Here is an 18,202-nt window from a genome sequence, read left to right as displayed (position 1 = left end):
GCAATTAAACCATTTTTTATGTAATCGCGGTAAATAAAACGACTTATTATCTAGGTTTAATGTCCATTTGACAATTTCTGTCACTTTTTATCAAAACATGGACTGCAGGACGCGGAATAATCGCTGGGGCTGGCCACGCTGTGCAGTGGCAATCGTGTTCAGCCGCCGCGGTACCGTAGCCACAGATGCCGTAGCTACAGTGTACTGTACCGTAGCCGCGATATCCGCGGTTTTATGAGAGGTGCTGCGGTAATTGTGCGTTCTGCAAACATCCGTTCCCAGTTTGCACTCGAAGTAATTGCTCAAGAAGGTCGCGGACACATCCTTTCAGTAGTCGCAGAAAACGCCCAGCTGCGCTGTGAACCCGTCCGGACAACGCCACACGACGATCTTTTTCCGTGAGTTCTTGTACTCTGGGTGGCAGCAATCCCATAATATTGGTCGCGCCTGGACGGCTATGATCAGCCGATCGTTGTACGCGATTCGCGCAGCTTTCATCACCATGTTCTTTGGCTGGCTAGCCAAGTCAAATGTGGCGGCCGGAAGTCGGACGCGACCGCGCCCTGATTGGTCCACGCCACTCGCCGCTTCCGGCGAGCGGCGGATCGCCGGCGAAAATATTTAGCCCACCTTGATCGACGGCGAACAGCCGCCGGCCGCCGGGCGAACGCCGCGCGCGGCTGGTGGACGCCGCGCGCGGCCGTTCGCCAGATTTTCGCAAGAAAATCGCTCCATGTGGGCCGGGCTTTAAGCGAGCACGGCGCAGAACGCGCGTTTGTTCTCCGCCGCGCGTTCACTCCCCGTGAAAGACGCGCCCCTCGCGCCCTTTCACTCGCACATACAGCGTTCGGCGCGCGGCGACGATTTCATCTCCAAATGACGTCATACGGAACCTCACGGCGACGGCGACGGCGACGGCGACGCCGACGGCAGAAATCTGCTTTTGAGTGTCCATATAATTGCTATCGCAATAAAAGCATTTCATGCTTAATAATAACAAACTATACTTGCCAAGTATCTGCATGCGATATTTCGTGGCGTCGGCTTTCACTACTTTCTTCAAGCAGCACCTTTGCGAAATACTGTGTTCCAGAATGGCCGTTTTCGAAACAAATACTTACAGCGAAAGAGTAAACATGATCTCTCCAAGAACCGCACGCTCCAGCAGTTGCTACGCGGTTTGTGCTGCCGAAAAATTAGCACTGCGACAATGAGACGCGATTGGATTCTAGTAGCTGCGTGATATTTTCTCATTTTTCTTGTCGCTGATAGACGTCACCGATTGTTAACACATAATGAACTAGGTCGCTGTCTGCGTGATTGCGGGAATTCCGAGTTAGTGAAGGCCGCGTCATGATAGAAAGGGAGGGGAACTAACCCAGGTGTCCGGAATTTCGGCGTTGCATTGAGCATTTCGAACGAAACTGCTGAAAAGCCGCCAGCTGCAACGTGTGCCAGAAGTTGAAGGGACGATGACGTCACGCTGTGTGGCGTGGTATCCGTGGCCCCACCGGTGTACAGGTGGAAGGGCTCAGAACGAGTTCCACGGAATGGCACATGTAGAGTCGCAGGCGGTCACTCACGTTGTAGTATAATAGTGGGCCAGGTCTCGTGCTCTTCAATAAAGGCAGAATCTCTGCCACTGTGAGCAGTCGAACTATACACAAATGCCCGTACCAAAACTTGTATGCTTTATCGGTGAAAAACTATAACAGACAGGAGCAAATGTGGGCTAATAATGAATGACAAATCGTGCATGGCTTATATGCATACCTTACACAGCGTCCACATAGGCAACTGGAACTGTCATTTTGCCCCAGTCCTATCTGGAGTATCACAGGGATCATCTCTCGGACCGCTCCTTTCTCTTATTTATCATAATTATTTGCAAACAAATTATCCTGTGTGCATTGAATACATAAGCGTTGAATCGAGTGCTAATTAACTAGCACTAAATTATTTTGTTTGTTCTGTAACTGAATCGTGATCGTCGCGAGGAGAGTAAATATTTCTAAATGTGCTCAAGTTACAATAACTCATAAAATATCATCGCTCAAATGGAACAGCCATGTGAAATATGTAGTTTTAGCTGCTTCAAAGAAATCGCCTAAGACACTGCATCACTAAAACCAAGCTTGTGGCATATACAACTTCATAGTAAAACCTTTGTTAGAATACGCACACACTGTCGGGAATCCACACTCAAAATCGGACACAAACTACACTGAAAGTGTCCAGGGGAAGATTTATTAATAATTCATACGGCAGGAATGTAACCGTTAGCAATCTTAGGGAAATGAGTGGCCTTGAATCGCGCCGAAAGCTTCATCGCCTGCAATTGCTCTTTGATATAGGAAATGATAGAACGAAAACAAAATTCCCTAGTTATATGCAATGGAACAAGATCAGGAAGACTAGATCGAAGCATGGAAAGACGACGCGGGCAACAAAGCCATTCAGTTTTACTTTCTCTCCGCAAACAATAGGTGTGCATTTCCACGCTAAGAACAGCTGATCAATCGACGCATTCGAATCAGCCATACTGCGCTATCTTTGCTATTAGACAGCCGCTTTTGTTTCGTCTGCAGATATATTCAAGTGTTACTTTTCTCTCTTTTTCTTTCTTTCTTTTTTTTTTTGGGGTAGCTACATTGCTTATTGCTTTTTCTTATGATGCTCGGAGCCGTAGCATTGCGCTTAACCCCGAGGTGCATTTTCAGAGGTTATATATATATATATATATATATATATATATATATATATATATATATATATATATAGCCTCTGAAATGCATAAGCCGTCATATTAACGCTGCTCTTTCTTCATTCCATTCTAATTCCGGAGTAATATTTTGAAAAGTGAATATGACAGTCTACTGTTGCGTATTTGTGACTTTGTTTACAAACTCATTGTGATGTGCCTTGCCTTTGCCTTTTATATTAAAATGTTTGTTAGTTCATTGGACTGTGCGCTGTGGGTTTCTGGCTTGTGACGTTGTTTCTTTTCATTATGTTACTACCCATATTTTTTATATCGCTGCTTCTACTATGCGAGAAGGAGTAGTCGTCAACATTATAGGGTGACTACATTTCTTTCTTTTATTTTCATTGCAAAATAAAAAAAATGTTATAGTGCTGTTCATAACTTCCTTACTCTGCATTTATGGTTATTGCTGTTGGCATCAGCTTAGTTACTACATACGATTTTGTAATTTTTTTTATGTACTCACTCCTTAAATGGCTGCCAAAAGGTAGCCGGTATTATCCGACAAATAAACAAACAAATAAATGTTACTGGCCGGCACCTATATGACCTAACTGATGCTGAAAATAAAGAAAATATACGGGCCTTTAGACCTGGAACTTTAACAAGACAAAGAGTCCAAAGCCCATGGCAGGTCATTCTTCGTCAAGCCTTTCTATACAGGTGCGCCAGTTGCCGTTTGAAACTGACGGGATCGCGCGCGAACAAAGAAGCGATGTCGTGCTGAAGAACTCACCCTTCCAAACTGCTGGAAGTAATTCTTGACGTCCTCCAGCGTTGTGGGCGCAGAGAGGCCACCGACGAACACTTTCTTTGTTCTGGTCACCATCTGTCGCAACGAAGAAGAAAAATAAAGGGGGGCGGATGAGTGCACCGTCACTCAACAACTGATGCAAAAGGCGCAAAATGCTGGAGTAGTGCGAATATGATAGAATATTGGCAGAAACAATGACACCTAAAGCCACCTACTAAAACTCCTTCTTCTATGCAGCGCCGACGCATCGAGAACTTTTAAACGCCACAATGGACAGTCCCGAAACAAGCGCTTAACTCTCGACTGCAAATGAGGCACGCAAGCGATTGCATGAGCTCCCTACGATGACATAAATGAGAAATGTATTAGAATGTATACCAGTAATGCATAAGTACGGACCATCACGCCTTGTGCTAGCCTTCCACGCTCAAGAACTTGTCTGGACGTCTGGGTCTTCAAGTGCCGGAAAACGACTTTGATATCAACTACATTTATTTATTTATCATTGATATCAATAAAATTTATTTCGGTATTTCTTGTATTCGCTAAGCAAAGCATCGTCACGTGACACTCTTAGTTTTGGTCTTTTTACGCAAGCATCGGCTAATCCAGGGCTCTCGAATTCTTTTTTGTCTTTTCGGAGCGTTGAGCAAGCATCTGTCGTAGACAGGCGTGAAAGAAAAGCTTGGTTAGGGTCGCTTTCTGCGTAGACCCCACTTTGTCGTCTCAAGCGCAGAGTATACTTTAAATAAGGCTGAACAAATGTGAATTTACCTTGCGAATAATGTCCTGCTTATCCGTGGCAAGTGGCACAAGATAGGTAGGCGATCACTCGTGTCATGTGCAATAATAGACTGTTTTAGCTGAGCGCTCGCTGTCCGCTCCGCTCAGACCGGCATATGCTAGCAAATGCCACGCAACCGCTTAGCGGGAACGCTGTTGCGCTTGCGCACAACGCTCATACCGTCAGCGGAACGAAGACCGCATGCCTCACTGCGCTACAAAGCCGACTGAGCGGAGCGTGTCTACTTGGCCTCTTCGTCGTTTTGCAGCCGAGTTGATAGCGCGTCGCTCGCGTCTGGGTAAGACGCGCTTATCAAATCATTGAAATGAGAAATCTACGCAGTTCCCTGCAGTATCTCAGAGCGTGAAATCTGAGCGGAGCGGAGCATAAGCAGCGCTCTGCTAAAACTGTCTAAAGTCTGGGAACGTTAGTAATGCCGATATTAAGTAGCGTGTTCGGTAACACGAGTAGGTTGCGCAATGACATTTGAGCAAGCAAACGATTTTAGTAAAGTTTCCAGCTGTTTACAATACGCATCCGCACTCAGCCTATTGATGTTTACATCTTCCATGACAAGGAACGGTCTGGGCATCAAACAGATTTTGCGCAGTGGCGTTTCCATAAAATCGGAAAAGTCAGACTTGTACCCTGCGGGAGGTAGATAAACAGCTGCAACTATAATATTTTGCCCACGCACTGCAAGACAGTCTATATTAGGCATGGTACAGGTTAGTTCGTCAATAACATCGCGGGTGAGGGAATCTTTTCCGTAAAGAAAAATCCCACCACCTCGATTAGAAGGACGAACAATTTCATTGTAAATATATCCCGCTAAGTGCGGTGGGTGATCATTCGAAGTCAGTCAAGATTCCGAGAATAACAATACTCAAACTTAGTAGAAAGGCGATCAAAGAACAAGCCGATAGTATCTGTTTCGTTTTTGATACTGCGAGCATTGAAACGGAATGCAGTGAACTGTTTGGAAAGCGTCGACAATCTTGTCTCGGCCTTAATATCGGGAAGCTACCTTTTTAGCCAACTTGGCGCAGTACCGAATAATTAAATGTCAGGAATATAACTAGCGGCACAATCTATCGATAACTTCACGGTGACAAATCCTAAGCTTTAGCAAGGTTTACGATTTCCTTGCACATATTTTTTTTTTTTTTTTTACTCCATGTGTCGAAATGAATTTCCAGCCTGCTTCTCGTTTCTTTGCCACTGTAACACCAGGTAATTGTTTTCTCTGTCGTGTTAAGTTCTAATTTACAAAATATAGGAGCCCAAGTCCTGAAACCGATTGTTTCAGCTGAGGGCATTTTCTGGCTTTCGCGAGAACAGCGTTTTGTTTATTGCGTCGCACAAACAAGATGTACTTATCAGTTCTCACCTAAGCTTATCCTCGCCCGATTCAGGCTAGCTATATGATGCTAGTAAGTCTGGCCTCGCAGACGAAAAGCGAAGAAAGAACTTGGCGGAATTTTATTTCTGCACCAAAGTGGCCGATGAAACTGAGGCTGATTGCTACAGCAACGACGCAGGTATAGTCACAAAGAATCTGCCTTTTTTCGGCTTGTCTTGAATTGCGTGCTTGTCAAATAAAGAAAAAATACAAAAAAGTGGACACTACCGCGGTTCGAAGCTGCCCTCACCATAAATTAATTTGGCCTGCTTTACAGGGTCTCTCGCTGGCGATCTCACTGAGGACACTCGATGCCGTCTGTTCCGGTATTCGAGAAGCTTGCGAAGGGGCGTCTGCCAGTTTGTTTTACGCCCAGCGGCGAGGAATTTGTGCTTTTGTGGCCCCCGTAGTGCATACGACGTTCTCTCGCAATAGTGAAACTCTTCGAATTACATGTTTAGTGTGCAGACACGAATTGTTAGACGTGAGCTAATAGCACTGCTCTTTACGAAGCGTTAAATTATTGCACAAGAAAACAATGCGGAAACAAAGAAAAGCTGCACGTGGTTCTCGGAGCATGTGGCGCGGCTCATGTCAATGCGCCGCCCCGCTCAGCCAGCGTCCGCACTCGGGGTGGTGAGCGTGGAATGCGCACGACTCGAATGCGCTCGGCGGGATCGTCGTCGTCTCGTCCAATCTCGTACATTGCGGCGCGCAAGAAAATCGGGAAACGAACTCCCGAGCTGACTGCGTTGTGAACTATAGCGGAGGCTGCTTTGCGTCTGCGTGCTCAAAAACCATTTCCGTGGCGACGACTGGAAACGTTTCGCAAATGAAGTTATCTGCACGAGCACTAATTGCATCCGCACTCATCGCATCCTCACCGCTTGCCCGCACGGTGGGGATTAAAAAGGGCTCGAGGAGACCGAGTGAGAGAGATTATACGAGTCTTGCGCATCCGGCCACAATGCCAGCGGCTCCAAGTTTTAATTCTACGAGCGCACGGATCGCCACTGAAGCCTTTCGCTCGCTCTGCTCACGGTACTGCATGCGAGCTCCTTCAACACAGCGCACGGAAGAATTACGCAGCATTGCGCGCATGCGCAAGAAAAAAAAAAAAGGGGGGGGGGGGGGGGGAAGCTCCGCTGCACGTACTATACTGCTAGACTTGTGTTGCGGAGAGGCTCCTCTGTTTGTTCAACCAGAGAGCTTGTGCACCTGAGCTTCGAGGCGGGACGCTCCTAACGGCACCCTTTTTAACGTAATAAAGCGAACTTTAGTCTGAGAAAATTCCAAAGGGGAGGGAGGCTTGCTGCTACTCTTTGACTCCTCCGCAGCAGCCAGTCCCGCATGCTCACAATGAAGAGTTGCTGCACACCGGAAATCCGATCCAGGCACGGTGCACGAACGGGCGTTACAAAGCGAGCCGTCGGTTGCTATCTCCTGCATAAAACCGCACACCTACAGGTGCGCTCTGTACGCACCAGATTGTAGTGAATCCGCTCATACGAGTAGGTGACGAAGCAAGGAACAAGTGCGTATACGGCCGGCTGATAACGAAGTGTGACACGGGCTTTCGTTTAAGAAAAAAAAAATATAAAAACACCTGAGTAAATGCGCAGAGATCATGAATAAAAAACTATAGATATATAAAAACACCTGAACAAACGTATAAATGTCATGAAGAAAAAGAAAGACAATGAAACGAAATTTGATAATTCGGACCGTTTATGAGGAAGAATCTTGCGCACAACCAATACCACAACCTACGACGCAAGGTTTATACAAATAAAAAAAAGAAGAGAAAATAACCTCGTATCAGTTACGGTAATGAACTACAAAGCTGTTGGATTTCCGATTTTTAAGTGCAGCCATATTCGAATAAATTGGCTATTGCCAAATTCCGAAAAGAAATGTACAAAGGCAATATTCATTAGCAACAAAACTTGATTCTTGCGTCATGTTGCCGGCAAATTGTTGTAGGTAAATTTTGTTATTTTAGAGCCACAAATAGCAATAATTCACTGTTATTTACTTACAGCAAGAATCTCGTCTTCTAGATTTTTTTTGTTATTGCTTTGTCACTTCGACATAACTTTTGTATTGAGCATGCTTTATGTACTCAAGTGTTACGATAGATAGCTACTGCTTTCTCTTAAAATAAAGAAAAAAAGGACTTCTTTCGGAGTAAACAAGAATAATCATTAACTTAAAAAATGGCGGTTCTCGTTCAAAAAATTTCTGTACTTAAAATAGAAATTTTCTATTTTATTTCTTCTTCTTCATTTCATTAGTTATTTTCCACATTGCTTAGGTAAAGTTAGAAGCGAAGTGCAATTCTCCAAGTTCTCGCACTGTGCGAAGAAGGTTACTGGGACATTTCGCCGCAATGCAGCCTACACATATCGTGGCGTTGTACATGTAGAAGGCCTACTTTGTTCAAAGTGGCCCTCATTGTTTCCGCTCAAGTAAGCGACATATTTTTAGACAACGAACGTGCATGCGCTCGATTTGGAGGTCTATAAAGAGCTAGGAACAAAAAATAAGAACCCGAACTGTGTTTAGAGACGGCGATTCGGCACAGGAAAATTGCGAGCTAATCGGTGTAGTAACGAAAGAATTCGTAAAAAACAAAGCAATACTGCCACATCGACAGTTTTGACGTGTGAAAAGCTGGCTGGCGTAGCCGCTAAGTGTATATTGATGCGTTAGATCCTGGGTTATATTGACCTTGGTGAAACCAAGAACGTCTACTACATCCATTAAACAGTTGATACGTAAAATAAATTGGTACAAGTACTTACGAATGCTTCTAATTATGATGTGATTGACAGTAAAACTGTCAATCGGTCGTATTTTGCGACTCTTCAGGGTTTCATAATTTGTCCTACATCAGAGGACTCGTGTGCAGTTGGTACATGTAGGAAATGATTGTCATCAAGCCCTTGATAAGGGGCAATTGAGCGGCTGCCAGGACGTATTTGCTGGTAATGACTCGGCGGTCCGGTCCACCCACGAAGGAACCGGAGCGGCTCCGAGCCCCTCATGGAATGGTATTTGGATAGCGTTTCTTCTCGTGTCCGTGTTTTTTCTGCGCTATCCAAATACCATTCCATGATGACCGACCAACAAACCCACATCGCCACCCTTGTCCGAGCCCCTCATCGAGAATCGCCGCTGAAAAGAGACTGTTAGCTACTGGCTCGAATTATCGATGTAGACTTATTGATCCCCTATTAGTCTCATGAAGTGTTATTTACATGAACTGAAAGCTTCTATACGGCTGCTACGTCATTTACATGTTTACCGTTCTGATGCGACACCGTTATGATGCCTCTGGCTCGGAGTGACCTTTAGAAACGCTTGCTCGATCATGTGCGACTCTTGCGGAACACCTTTTGTTCACGGTACGATGTTCATCATGAAGTTCTACAGACAACACCACCATGACATCAGCACAGAGAAATAATGACGGGACTGTATTGTTTACTGCCCCCGTGGACAAATTGTAATGGCAAGTAGTTCGCCATCCTTGTACATCATTAAACTGGTGGCACTCGAGATCATTTTCAGAAGCGAATATTCATTGGCGCAGAAAGCAACGAGAGCATCATTCGAGAAGTCTCTGCGACGGCAGCTTGCACTGCACGCCTCCTCCCTATAAGAATGCGCGTACATCTCGCGCTCTTTCCTCCTCATTCTCCTGCGTACAGGCGAGCAAAGCTTCCGGTTAATTAGCACCCTGCCTTTCTTGCTTCTCCCCACTTTCACCTGCCCATTTCTAGGGGGCTAGCTCTTGCGGGAGAGGGAGCAGCATAAGCCTTGCCAACTGCCACAACTATAAGTAGAGCCGCTTTGCCGAAACACTTCCTCCAGGCTAAAGCCTGACTTCTGTATACACTGCTGATCAATACAACATAGTCTAATAATCTCGGGCGTCTCTTTAGCAGGGTGGACAATGTTTATTACGATGTCCACTGCGCCAGCTGTTTATCTTCTTTCTTGGGCCCTCCTTTGAAACCAAAATAATTGGCTGTGATACAACAGATATAACGTCGCATTATAGATAACAACGCCGCAATCCTTTAAAAGGACCAGCATATGAAAATTGGCGCATGGCAGCGTGTGTTGCTTCGGTGTTGAGTCCTTTAAAGAAGGCACGGTTGCGGTCTTCTCATTGTTGCTAATGAGCAATGGGAAATGGAGTTGCCGAAATACTTTCTCAAACTGTTTTAGAGAAACCAAGTGCCAGTGATTTGTAAGAGTTTGTTTCGGTTTCCACTGCCAGACTCCGCTCGCGCTGGAAGACCGCACTGCTCAGCTCGAACCTGACAGTACAACTCTGGGCCGTCCAGCGAGCCGAGGAAGCCTCTTCGAGTCTCGGAACCGTGTCCGCGGCGGGTGCCCAGACCCACTAAATAGACGCCAGACTCGAATCTGATTGATTCGATAATAAAGTTTACGTTCTTCTTCTTTCGGTTTAATTTTCGTTTTCAATTCTTTATAGGTTGGCACGAAGCCAAGTGTTCGTTATCGCCAATATCGGCCTCTCGCTACGATCGGTGTTAAAAAAATGAACACAACCGAAGGAAAAAAAAGATTGTCGCAGTTTCACCCGAAAGGCGAAGCATCAATTGCGACAGCAAATTAGCAGAGAGCTATATGGAGTAAAGATAGTAGTTTTATCAGCTGTATAAACTTGGGCATGCAGCAGCACTAGCAACGCGCAGAACTGTTGTCGACGCCGTCGGCGTTTTGACCGCGTTCGCACCGAACGCGCGCGGCATTGGTGACTGTTGCCGGTGCCTCTGGGGGCGGCTCGGAGGTTTTCGACGAGATCAAAATGGGACACTCATCGAGCAGCGTCGGAAATCATACCCACCTTCTCACCTGGCAACGTTTTTATATAAATACGCATTTGGTGCCGCAGCTTAACGTCGCCTCCCCTCCCTCCCTCCCGTCCACCCACGGCCTTTGGGGCGACGGAAGAAGTCGCGTTTGCTCTACATATATGGTGATTGTAAGGAGGAAAGAGACGCTTACTTCTGCAGCCCTTCAGGGAGCACGGCGCAGAACGCGCGTTCGCTCTCCGACGTGCGATCGCTCCCCGTGAAAGCGCGCGTCCCTCGCGCCCTTTCACTCGCACATACAGCGTCCGAAGCGCGGCGACGATTTCATCGCCGTTGACGTCATACGGAACCTCACGGCGACGGCAACGACGACGCCAGAAATCCGCTTTGGAGTGTCCATATAATTGCTATCGCAATAAAAGATCCTTGCGCAATGCGGCCTCGTGAGAGCTATTCTGGCGCCTTTTTAGATTTCTGGATAGAAAATAAAAGGAAATTAGCGTTGCTTGCACTAGTGGCGCAAGGCTAAAGAAACAGCGGAGCTGATCGGCACCTAGCTGGTCCTGGCCTTACGGGTTATGCTTTTACTGATCGATTACCTATTGATTGGCTATAGCAAGGTATTGGCCACGTATCTGGGCTAGGCTAAGCAATACCAAGTCACCCGCAGCATTTTCTGGAAGTTATTGATTATTGATCGATTATCGATTACCTATTAATTGCTTATCGATGACTATCGGCAAGGAGAAGCGAGGCGCAACTGTGCGCAGTGACGTCATCGCTAGGCGAGTTATTGCCAACGCTACGCGGGAGAAACGAAAATCTTAAACAGCTCCGTTTTAAAAAAAAGTTGTCGCAGTTTCACCTGAAAGGCGAAGCATCAATTGCGATAGCAAATTTGTAGAGAGCTATACGGAGTAATGATAGTAGCTTTATCAGCTGTATAAACTTGAACATGCAGCAGCACCGGCAGCACGCAGAACTGTTATCGACGCCGTCGGCGTTTTGCCCGCGTTCGCACAAAATGCGTGCGGCGTTGGTGAGTGTTGCCGGAGCCTCTGATATAAATAAGCACTTGGTGCCGCAGCTAAACGTCGCCTCCCTTCCCTCCCCCTCCCCCCCCCCCCCCACGGCCTTTCGTGCGTCTGAAGAAGGCGCGTTTGCTCTACATATATAGTAATTTTAAAGGAGGAAAGAGACGCCTACTTCTGCAGCCCTTAAGGGAGCACGGCACAGAACGCGCGTTTGTTCTCCCCCGTGCGTTCACTCCCCGTGAAAGCGCGCGTCCCTCGCGCCCTTTCACTCGCACATACAGCGTGCGGCGGCGCGCGGCGACGATTTCATCTCCATTGACGTCATACGGAACCTCACGGCGACGGCGACGGCAGAAATCTGCTTTGGAGTGTCCATATAATTGCTATCGCAATAAAATAACAGGGCAGGGATAGCGCAGCGATTTCATTCCAACGACATTCCTTTTCAAGCTTCGTCATTGGTCCGAGCAGCGAATGCCTACGTTGTCAGGGGGGTGGTGGGGGGGGGGGGGGGGGTGATAAGAAAGGAATGGAATCGAGCGAAAGGAATCCTTAAAATAAAGGGAGTACTCACGTGACGTCACCACACGCCATTTTGTAGTCCCATGTACAGCTACACCGTAGTACTGGTGGTGAAAAGCAGATCGAGATAAAACGCAGCTTTTCACCATGCTAGCTGTACAACAATACGGCGGCCTCGATGACGTCAGTGCATTGCCCCTATACCGATCCAGAAAGTTCTTTGGAAGTATTGTCACGCGAAGGGGGGGCGGGGCTATCGCTATTTCTGCTCTAGTGAAAAGGTAGAAGCGGAATGGCGTACAATTTTATCAAGTTTCCTCCGTGTAACTTACGCGGGACAGAAAATGTAAAAACTTTTCTTTTTATTATTATCATTTTTTTCTGCGACTGTCCCCAGTCCTCCGAGCGCCCGAAGCTGCATACGCAGGAGAAAAGTTCGGGACGACCTGGCTCTTATTGAAGAGGCGATGCAACACGGGAAAAAGGCCGAATCATCCTAAGTGCTACTCGGATAAATTGAGGGTCGTTTGTGCGTCGGATCCCTCTGCGTGCCGAGGAAGTTGCGCCGCCGTGGCTCGAAATGTTTTCTGTTCAAGCATCGACAGAGAAGAAACAGCACCGTGTTTAAGAATCTGCGAGAAGCGCTCCAATGTGCCAGCCGGCACCGTGCCGATCGATTGCGCAAAAGAAAAAGAAAACGGCGCGACGGCCCCATATATAGAAATAAGCGACAACTAATGCACGGCGCCTCGTAAGCGCTGCATCAGCTTCAAGAACAAAAAAAAAAAAAAAAAAAAGATGGCAAAAGAGTAGAGGCGAGAAATCGCCTGCGTCGAGCGTGATACTTTTTGCCTCAAGTGTAATGAACAGATTTCAACGTAGACTACGATGCAGAAACAAAAAAAGGAGACTACAAAACGTGAATGCGGAGACGCATACGACGCGCCAACGTATTTCATGTATATCTCATTCAGTCTTACTCCTTCGTCCTTATTACTCAAGAGAAAAGAATCAACCACGTATTCACGCGAATACTGCGTTATCCGCCAACGCCGATATACTTCGAGCCACCACGCGCCATATGGAAAGTGCCGCCCTCTTCTCAACATTATTTCTCTACGTGCAATGACATGTAGTAGGTGATCGATTTTGCGACACAGAGTGAAGCGCAAAACTTACCCTGCCACGAAAAAAGGCACCGCTGTGAGAAAGCAGCAGCTGCGAGCCGTGGCTTTCTTCCTCTCCGCGAAGCTCACAGGACTGGGGCAACGAAAATATCTGAAATCTGGCGCGCAGCATTAATTCCTGCTAGGAATCAGCACACAGTCAAAAGCAGAGGGCTAGATATCTTTTCGCGGGAGCGGCTGAGAGGAGGATCCCGTTAAATCATAGCCTGTTAAGAAGAGTTCACGCAGTTGGGCCACGAGAGCTGCATGTTCTGCAGGTGAGCTATATACTGCGTGACAAGCAACGGTTGTACTCGTGGTAAAACGTCAGTATCGCATTTCGTACGTGTTCATACTCTTAGTAGCCGAGATGCCATAAAAGACGTATATGTTAGCTTGGACCGGTGCAATCTGCGGTCTGTTATTCTTTATCATGTCAATCGTAAGGCTTTCGTATGATATACCTTCGAATTGAAACGTATAGCAGGTATTTCCTACACACAATTGTCGCGCTTCTCAGCTAAATTTCGAGCGTGGCGTGCTTGTGAGAACATTTACTTTTTTCGCGTTTGCGGACTGCCTTTTATTATTATTTTTGTAGCCAACTGGCTCGACAAATACAATTGACAATATGCTGCATTGGTGCGAAACGCCCATTTGGGGTCAGTGTGTCAGGCGGTGTCACTGAGATGATAGAAAGCGATGCTTGGCCGCCTTTCGCATCGCGCCGCGATATTTCTACCTTGGTTGCGGTATTGCGATGATTTAGGTCGTCTGGACTTGCGCGTGAAAATATTGGCAGCTTCACCAGAAGGGCGAAGTATTGAGAGCGAAGCTTTGTGGTGCTCTTAAGTGCGTCGGACGGTGCTTTGACATTACGCGGGGGCGACATCTTATTGGCTCGAAGCCGCACAAGCGGCAACTGCGGCTGCGGGCAGCTATATATTCTCACAGCGCCGGCTTGATGCGGAGCGCTGTCAGCGGCGTTGAAAGCGTCGCATCTCGTTGATGCACAAGATTTGGCCAGCACCCAATAAAAAGGTTAGATGGGTTCACCTTTACCGCCCGTGCCGCTTGGAGCAGTGCACGGCATGAAAGCACACTGAGCGGGAGTGCGTGCAGTGTAGCCACAGCCACTCACGCCAGCGGAAGGCAGAACACCGCGCCCCTTGTTCAGATCGCGCTAAATTCACGCCACTCAGTCTGTTGTTTGAGTTGTTCCACCTAACTTTATTGCATTTATTGTGTATGTCCTGCCGTTGTTAACCCATTAAATTTGTGTTATACTTTCCTCTTACTGTGTGTATTAATGTTATGTACCATTATTTACTTTATTTGTGTGTTCTGCATGCAATGCTTTGTACGCCCTCCTGCTTGGACCCTCGAAGTACGCAGTGTTCAAAAAAAAGTGGGAAGCTTGCACTTTTCGTGCAAGGCTGGAGCAAGCACCGGGGCTGGTGATCGATCTAGCTTCTTCCAGGTTTTACTAGCCTTGGAGTGTTTAGCAGCAGCGGCTACGACGTAATACTCCGGATTAGCACGTAATCGCCGCATTCGTTCTCGGCTGGTGGCACGACGCGCTTCCAGCTGAGCGACGGCTTCTTCGGGAGTCTTTTACTTCTTCTGCCGTGCCATGTCACATTTACTCAGTGCGACGTCTACGAGAGCTGGGTGTGTCACCGTCGCGGCGACATGATCTTTATAATCAGTATGACGTCATGGACAAGCTTCACAAAGTGTTGTCATTACTACGCAAAGCAAGAATTGCGGCGCGAAGCAATGACATGACTGGGCGAAGCTGGGTAAGTGATTGCTAGGCGACCGCATTCACGGAGCGGGTCTGCTGGAACGCGTTGTCGGCATTGGAACGCGGTGTCGGTGTTGCAAGCTGCGCAATGCAACGCGCAGTGACACCATCGCTGGCGCGGTGGCGGAGGAGCGTTGCCGGAGCTAGGAGAAGCGAGGCGCAGCTTCGACTCAGCGCCGCCGCTTGGCTAAGGCTTCCTCGGGCAGTATCAGCTCGACGCCGGCGATTGTATTCTTGTTTGGCCAAGCGGCGTGATTCCCGGAAAGCGGCCTCTTCCTTGAGAGTGCGGTTATTCCTTGGTCTCCCCATGGCTGCTACTACCGCCAGCGCACTAGCAACCCCGCCTTCACACCTGCTACACGGAACGTTTATGGCAAGCGAAGCAGACGCGCTGCGCGCAGTGTCTAGGTACAAAGTTTTGCGAAGCTATCGCACGGCTGGTATGGGGTTGCTAGGCAACGCAGTGACGTCATAGCTCGGCGAGGTTTTGCGGCTCACGGCACAAACTATGGCCGGCTTAAACAGCTCCGCTGTTAAGCAGTGTCTAGGCGCGCAGTCTTGCGAAGCTATCGCACAGCTGGTATGGGGTTGCTAGGCAACGCAGTGACGTCATAGCTCGGCGAGGTGTTGCGGCTCGTGGCACAAATTACGGCCGGCTTAAACAGCTCCGATGTTAAGCAGTGTCCAGGCGCGCATTCTTGCGAAGCTATCGCACAGCTGGTATGGGGTTGCTAGGCAACGCAGTGACGTCATAGCTCGGCGAGGTTTTGCGGCTCGCGGCACAAATTACGGCCGGCTTAAACAGCTCCGCTGTTAAGCAGTGTCTAGGCGCGGAGTCTTGCGAAGCTATCGCACAGCTGGTATGGGGTTGCTAGGCAACGCAGTGACGTCATAGCTCGGCGAGGTGTTGCGGCTCGTGGCACAAATTACGGCCGGCTTAAACAGCTCCGATGTTAAGCAGTGTCTAGGCGCGCATTCTTGCGAAGCTATCGCACAGCTGGTATGGGGTTGCTAGGCAACGCAGTGACGTCATAGCTTGGCGAGGTGTTGCGGCTCGTGGCACAAATTACGGCCGGCTTAAACAGCTCCGATGTTAAGCAGTGTCTAGGCGCGCAGTTTTGCGAAGCTATCGCACAGCTGGTATGGGGTTGCTAGGCAACGCAGTGACGTCATAGCTCGGCGAGGTGTTGCGGCTCGTGGCACAAATTACGGCCGGCTTAAACAGCTCCGATGTTAAGCAGTGTCTAGGCGCGCAGTTTTGCGAAGCTATCGCACAGCTGGTATGGGGTTGCTAGGCAACGCAGTGACGTCATAGCTCGGCGAGGTGTTGCGGCTCGTGGCACAAATTACGGCCGGCTTAAACAGCTCCGATGTTAAGCAGTGTCTAGGCGCGCAGTTTTGCGATGCTATCGCCCAGCTGGTATGGGGTTGCTAGGCAACGCAGTGACGTCATATCTCGGCGAGGTTTTGCGGCTCGCGGCACAAATTACGGCCTGCTTAAACAGCTCCGCTGTTAAAAAAAGCCGGCAGATCCTACGCACTGTGGGAGTCGATGTTATGCGAAGCAGTGTGTGGGGAGCCTACGAAGTTAACGAAACGACCATGAGAGCACCAAGATGTAGGCGTCTGTTTCATGACCTACATGACACGTATGTCATGAAATTCACGTCATGAGTCCTCTGGAGTCCCTTTAGCTACGCCTAAGGGCCCTTAAGGCGACAGCCTTAGGCATGCTCATGACTATGACTTCGACCATCAACCTTTACCCTTTTGCTTCACTTAATAGCACATCCGAACGCATTAATTGTTTTTTGAGTGTTAATCTGTTTACGCTGAGTCAATGTCATTGTGGCTGAGTCATGGTCATGACTTTGACTTCTACCACCATCCTTTAGTGTTTCCTTCAATTAAAGCGGTGAAGACACTTTTGTGCTTCTTGAGGACGACGGGCTTGTGTAAACGCATGTGACTATTAGTGCAATAACACACGCGTCAGCGAACTAACCGCTAATTTCCCTTCTTTCCTTCCCTCCTCCCTCTCCCTGTCATCTTTGTGTTCCCTCCTCCCATTCCCCCCGGTGTAGGGTAGCCAACCGGACGCTATTCTGGTTAACCTCGCTGCCTTCTGCCTTTCTCTTGCTTCCTCCTCCTCCCAGTTAGTACCCACGTCAAAACCCATTTCATTGTTTTTGAGTGTTAATCTGTTATCGCTGAGTCATTGTCATTTTTGCTGAGCCATGCTGATGACTGTGACTTCTATACTCTTTGACTCTTTGCGACCAAGCTGCTCCGACCAGGCTGGTTGCTTCAGAAGGCGTAATTCGTGTCGCCAGCGCCGATCAAGTAACTTGGCAATGGTTCTGATTACTTACAGATCAGATTAAAATGTACTAGTAGCGCGTACGCGTGACGTGTGGCAAGTCGGCGAGCGATCGCTCCCCTGCTGTTTGATTCCCGGCGCAGAAAGAGAACTCGCGCTGGCCGCCTCCGCGTGTGACTCCGATGGAAAGTAAAGTTGCTCGATTACGTCAGTCGGGCTTGCGTGGGCAGGGCGCATTGCGCTGAATTGCATGCTTGTCGAAGTTAAACATTCCGTGATATTTTGTGCCAACGGTGGCGGTAACGCTGTGATGTGGCTGCAGGCGGTCTTAGCCTGGAAGTCACTGTCGGTATTCGGTCTTTGCCGGCATTTGGCTTATCCACAGCTGGCTGCCGACTTGGGGAAAGGCTGTGCACGCTGAGCGGTCATCAGCACGAGCTCTCCATGTGCAGTCGAGGAAGGGGAAGCTCGGCCACAGTCTCTCAGCCAACCCCTGTCGCTGGTGCGGCGGCTGCTTAGGTCTTGATTGGGAAAAGGCGTTTCATGGCGCCGGGCCCTGGAGCGCGGTGCGCAGACTGCGCGCTCTAAATGCTCTGTATTGTCAGTTCGCACGCATCTCGTGAGCAAGCGTACTGAACAGGACGGCTTTTGTGATCCCCTCATGCTTGGGTACATGTTTGGGCAACTGCATGCACGTGCCACCGGATACTCTCGCTTATGCAGCCCGAATATTCGACCAACGAAGTAGTGTTAGTGAGTGCACTTCTGTTAACCGTAGTAAAATAATAATAATAAATCA

At 48.3% G+C, this 18,202-nt stretch overlaps 1 protein-coding gene across 4 annotated transcripts in view; it reads right to left on the bottom strand.

The window, feature by feature from the left end:
* The window catches only part of LOC119446839 (RNA-binding protein Musashi homolog Rbp6), a 648,548-nt gene that overhangs the window by 320,880 nt on the left and 309,466 nt on the right, over positions 1–18,202 (bottom strand). For all 4 annotated transcript variants that reach the window (XM_037711402.2, XM_049664456.1, XM_037711403.2 and 1 more), the window contains one exon: positions 3,501–3,593. In XM_037711402.2, coding sequence (XP_037567330.1) covers positions 3,501–3,593 — 93 coding nt within the window. The remainder of the gene's footprint in view (positions 1–3,500; positions 3,594–18,202) is intronic.

This window comes from Dermacentor silvarum, chromosome 3 (genome assembly GCF_013339745.2).
Source record: "Dermacentor silvarum isolate Dsil-2018 chromosome 3, BIME_Dsil_1.4, whole genome shotgun sequence".
NCBI lineage: Eukaryota > Metazoa > Arthropoda > Arachnida > Ixodida > Ixodidae > Dermacentor > Dermacentor silvarum.
Note: the sequence above shows the minus strand (reverse complement) of the source record. Positions and strands in the feature narration are given on the sequence as shown.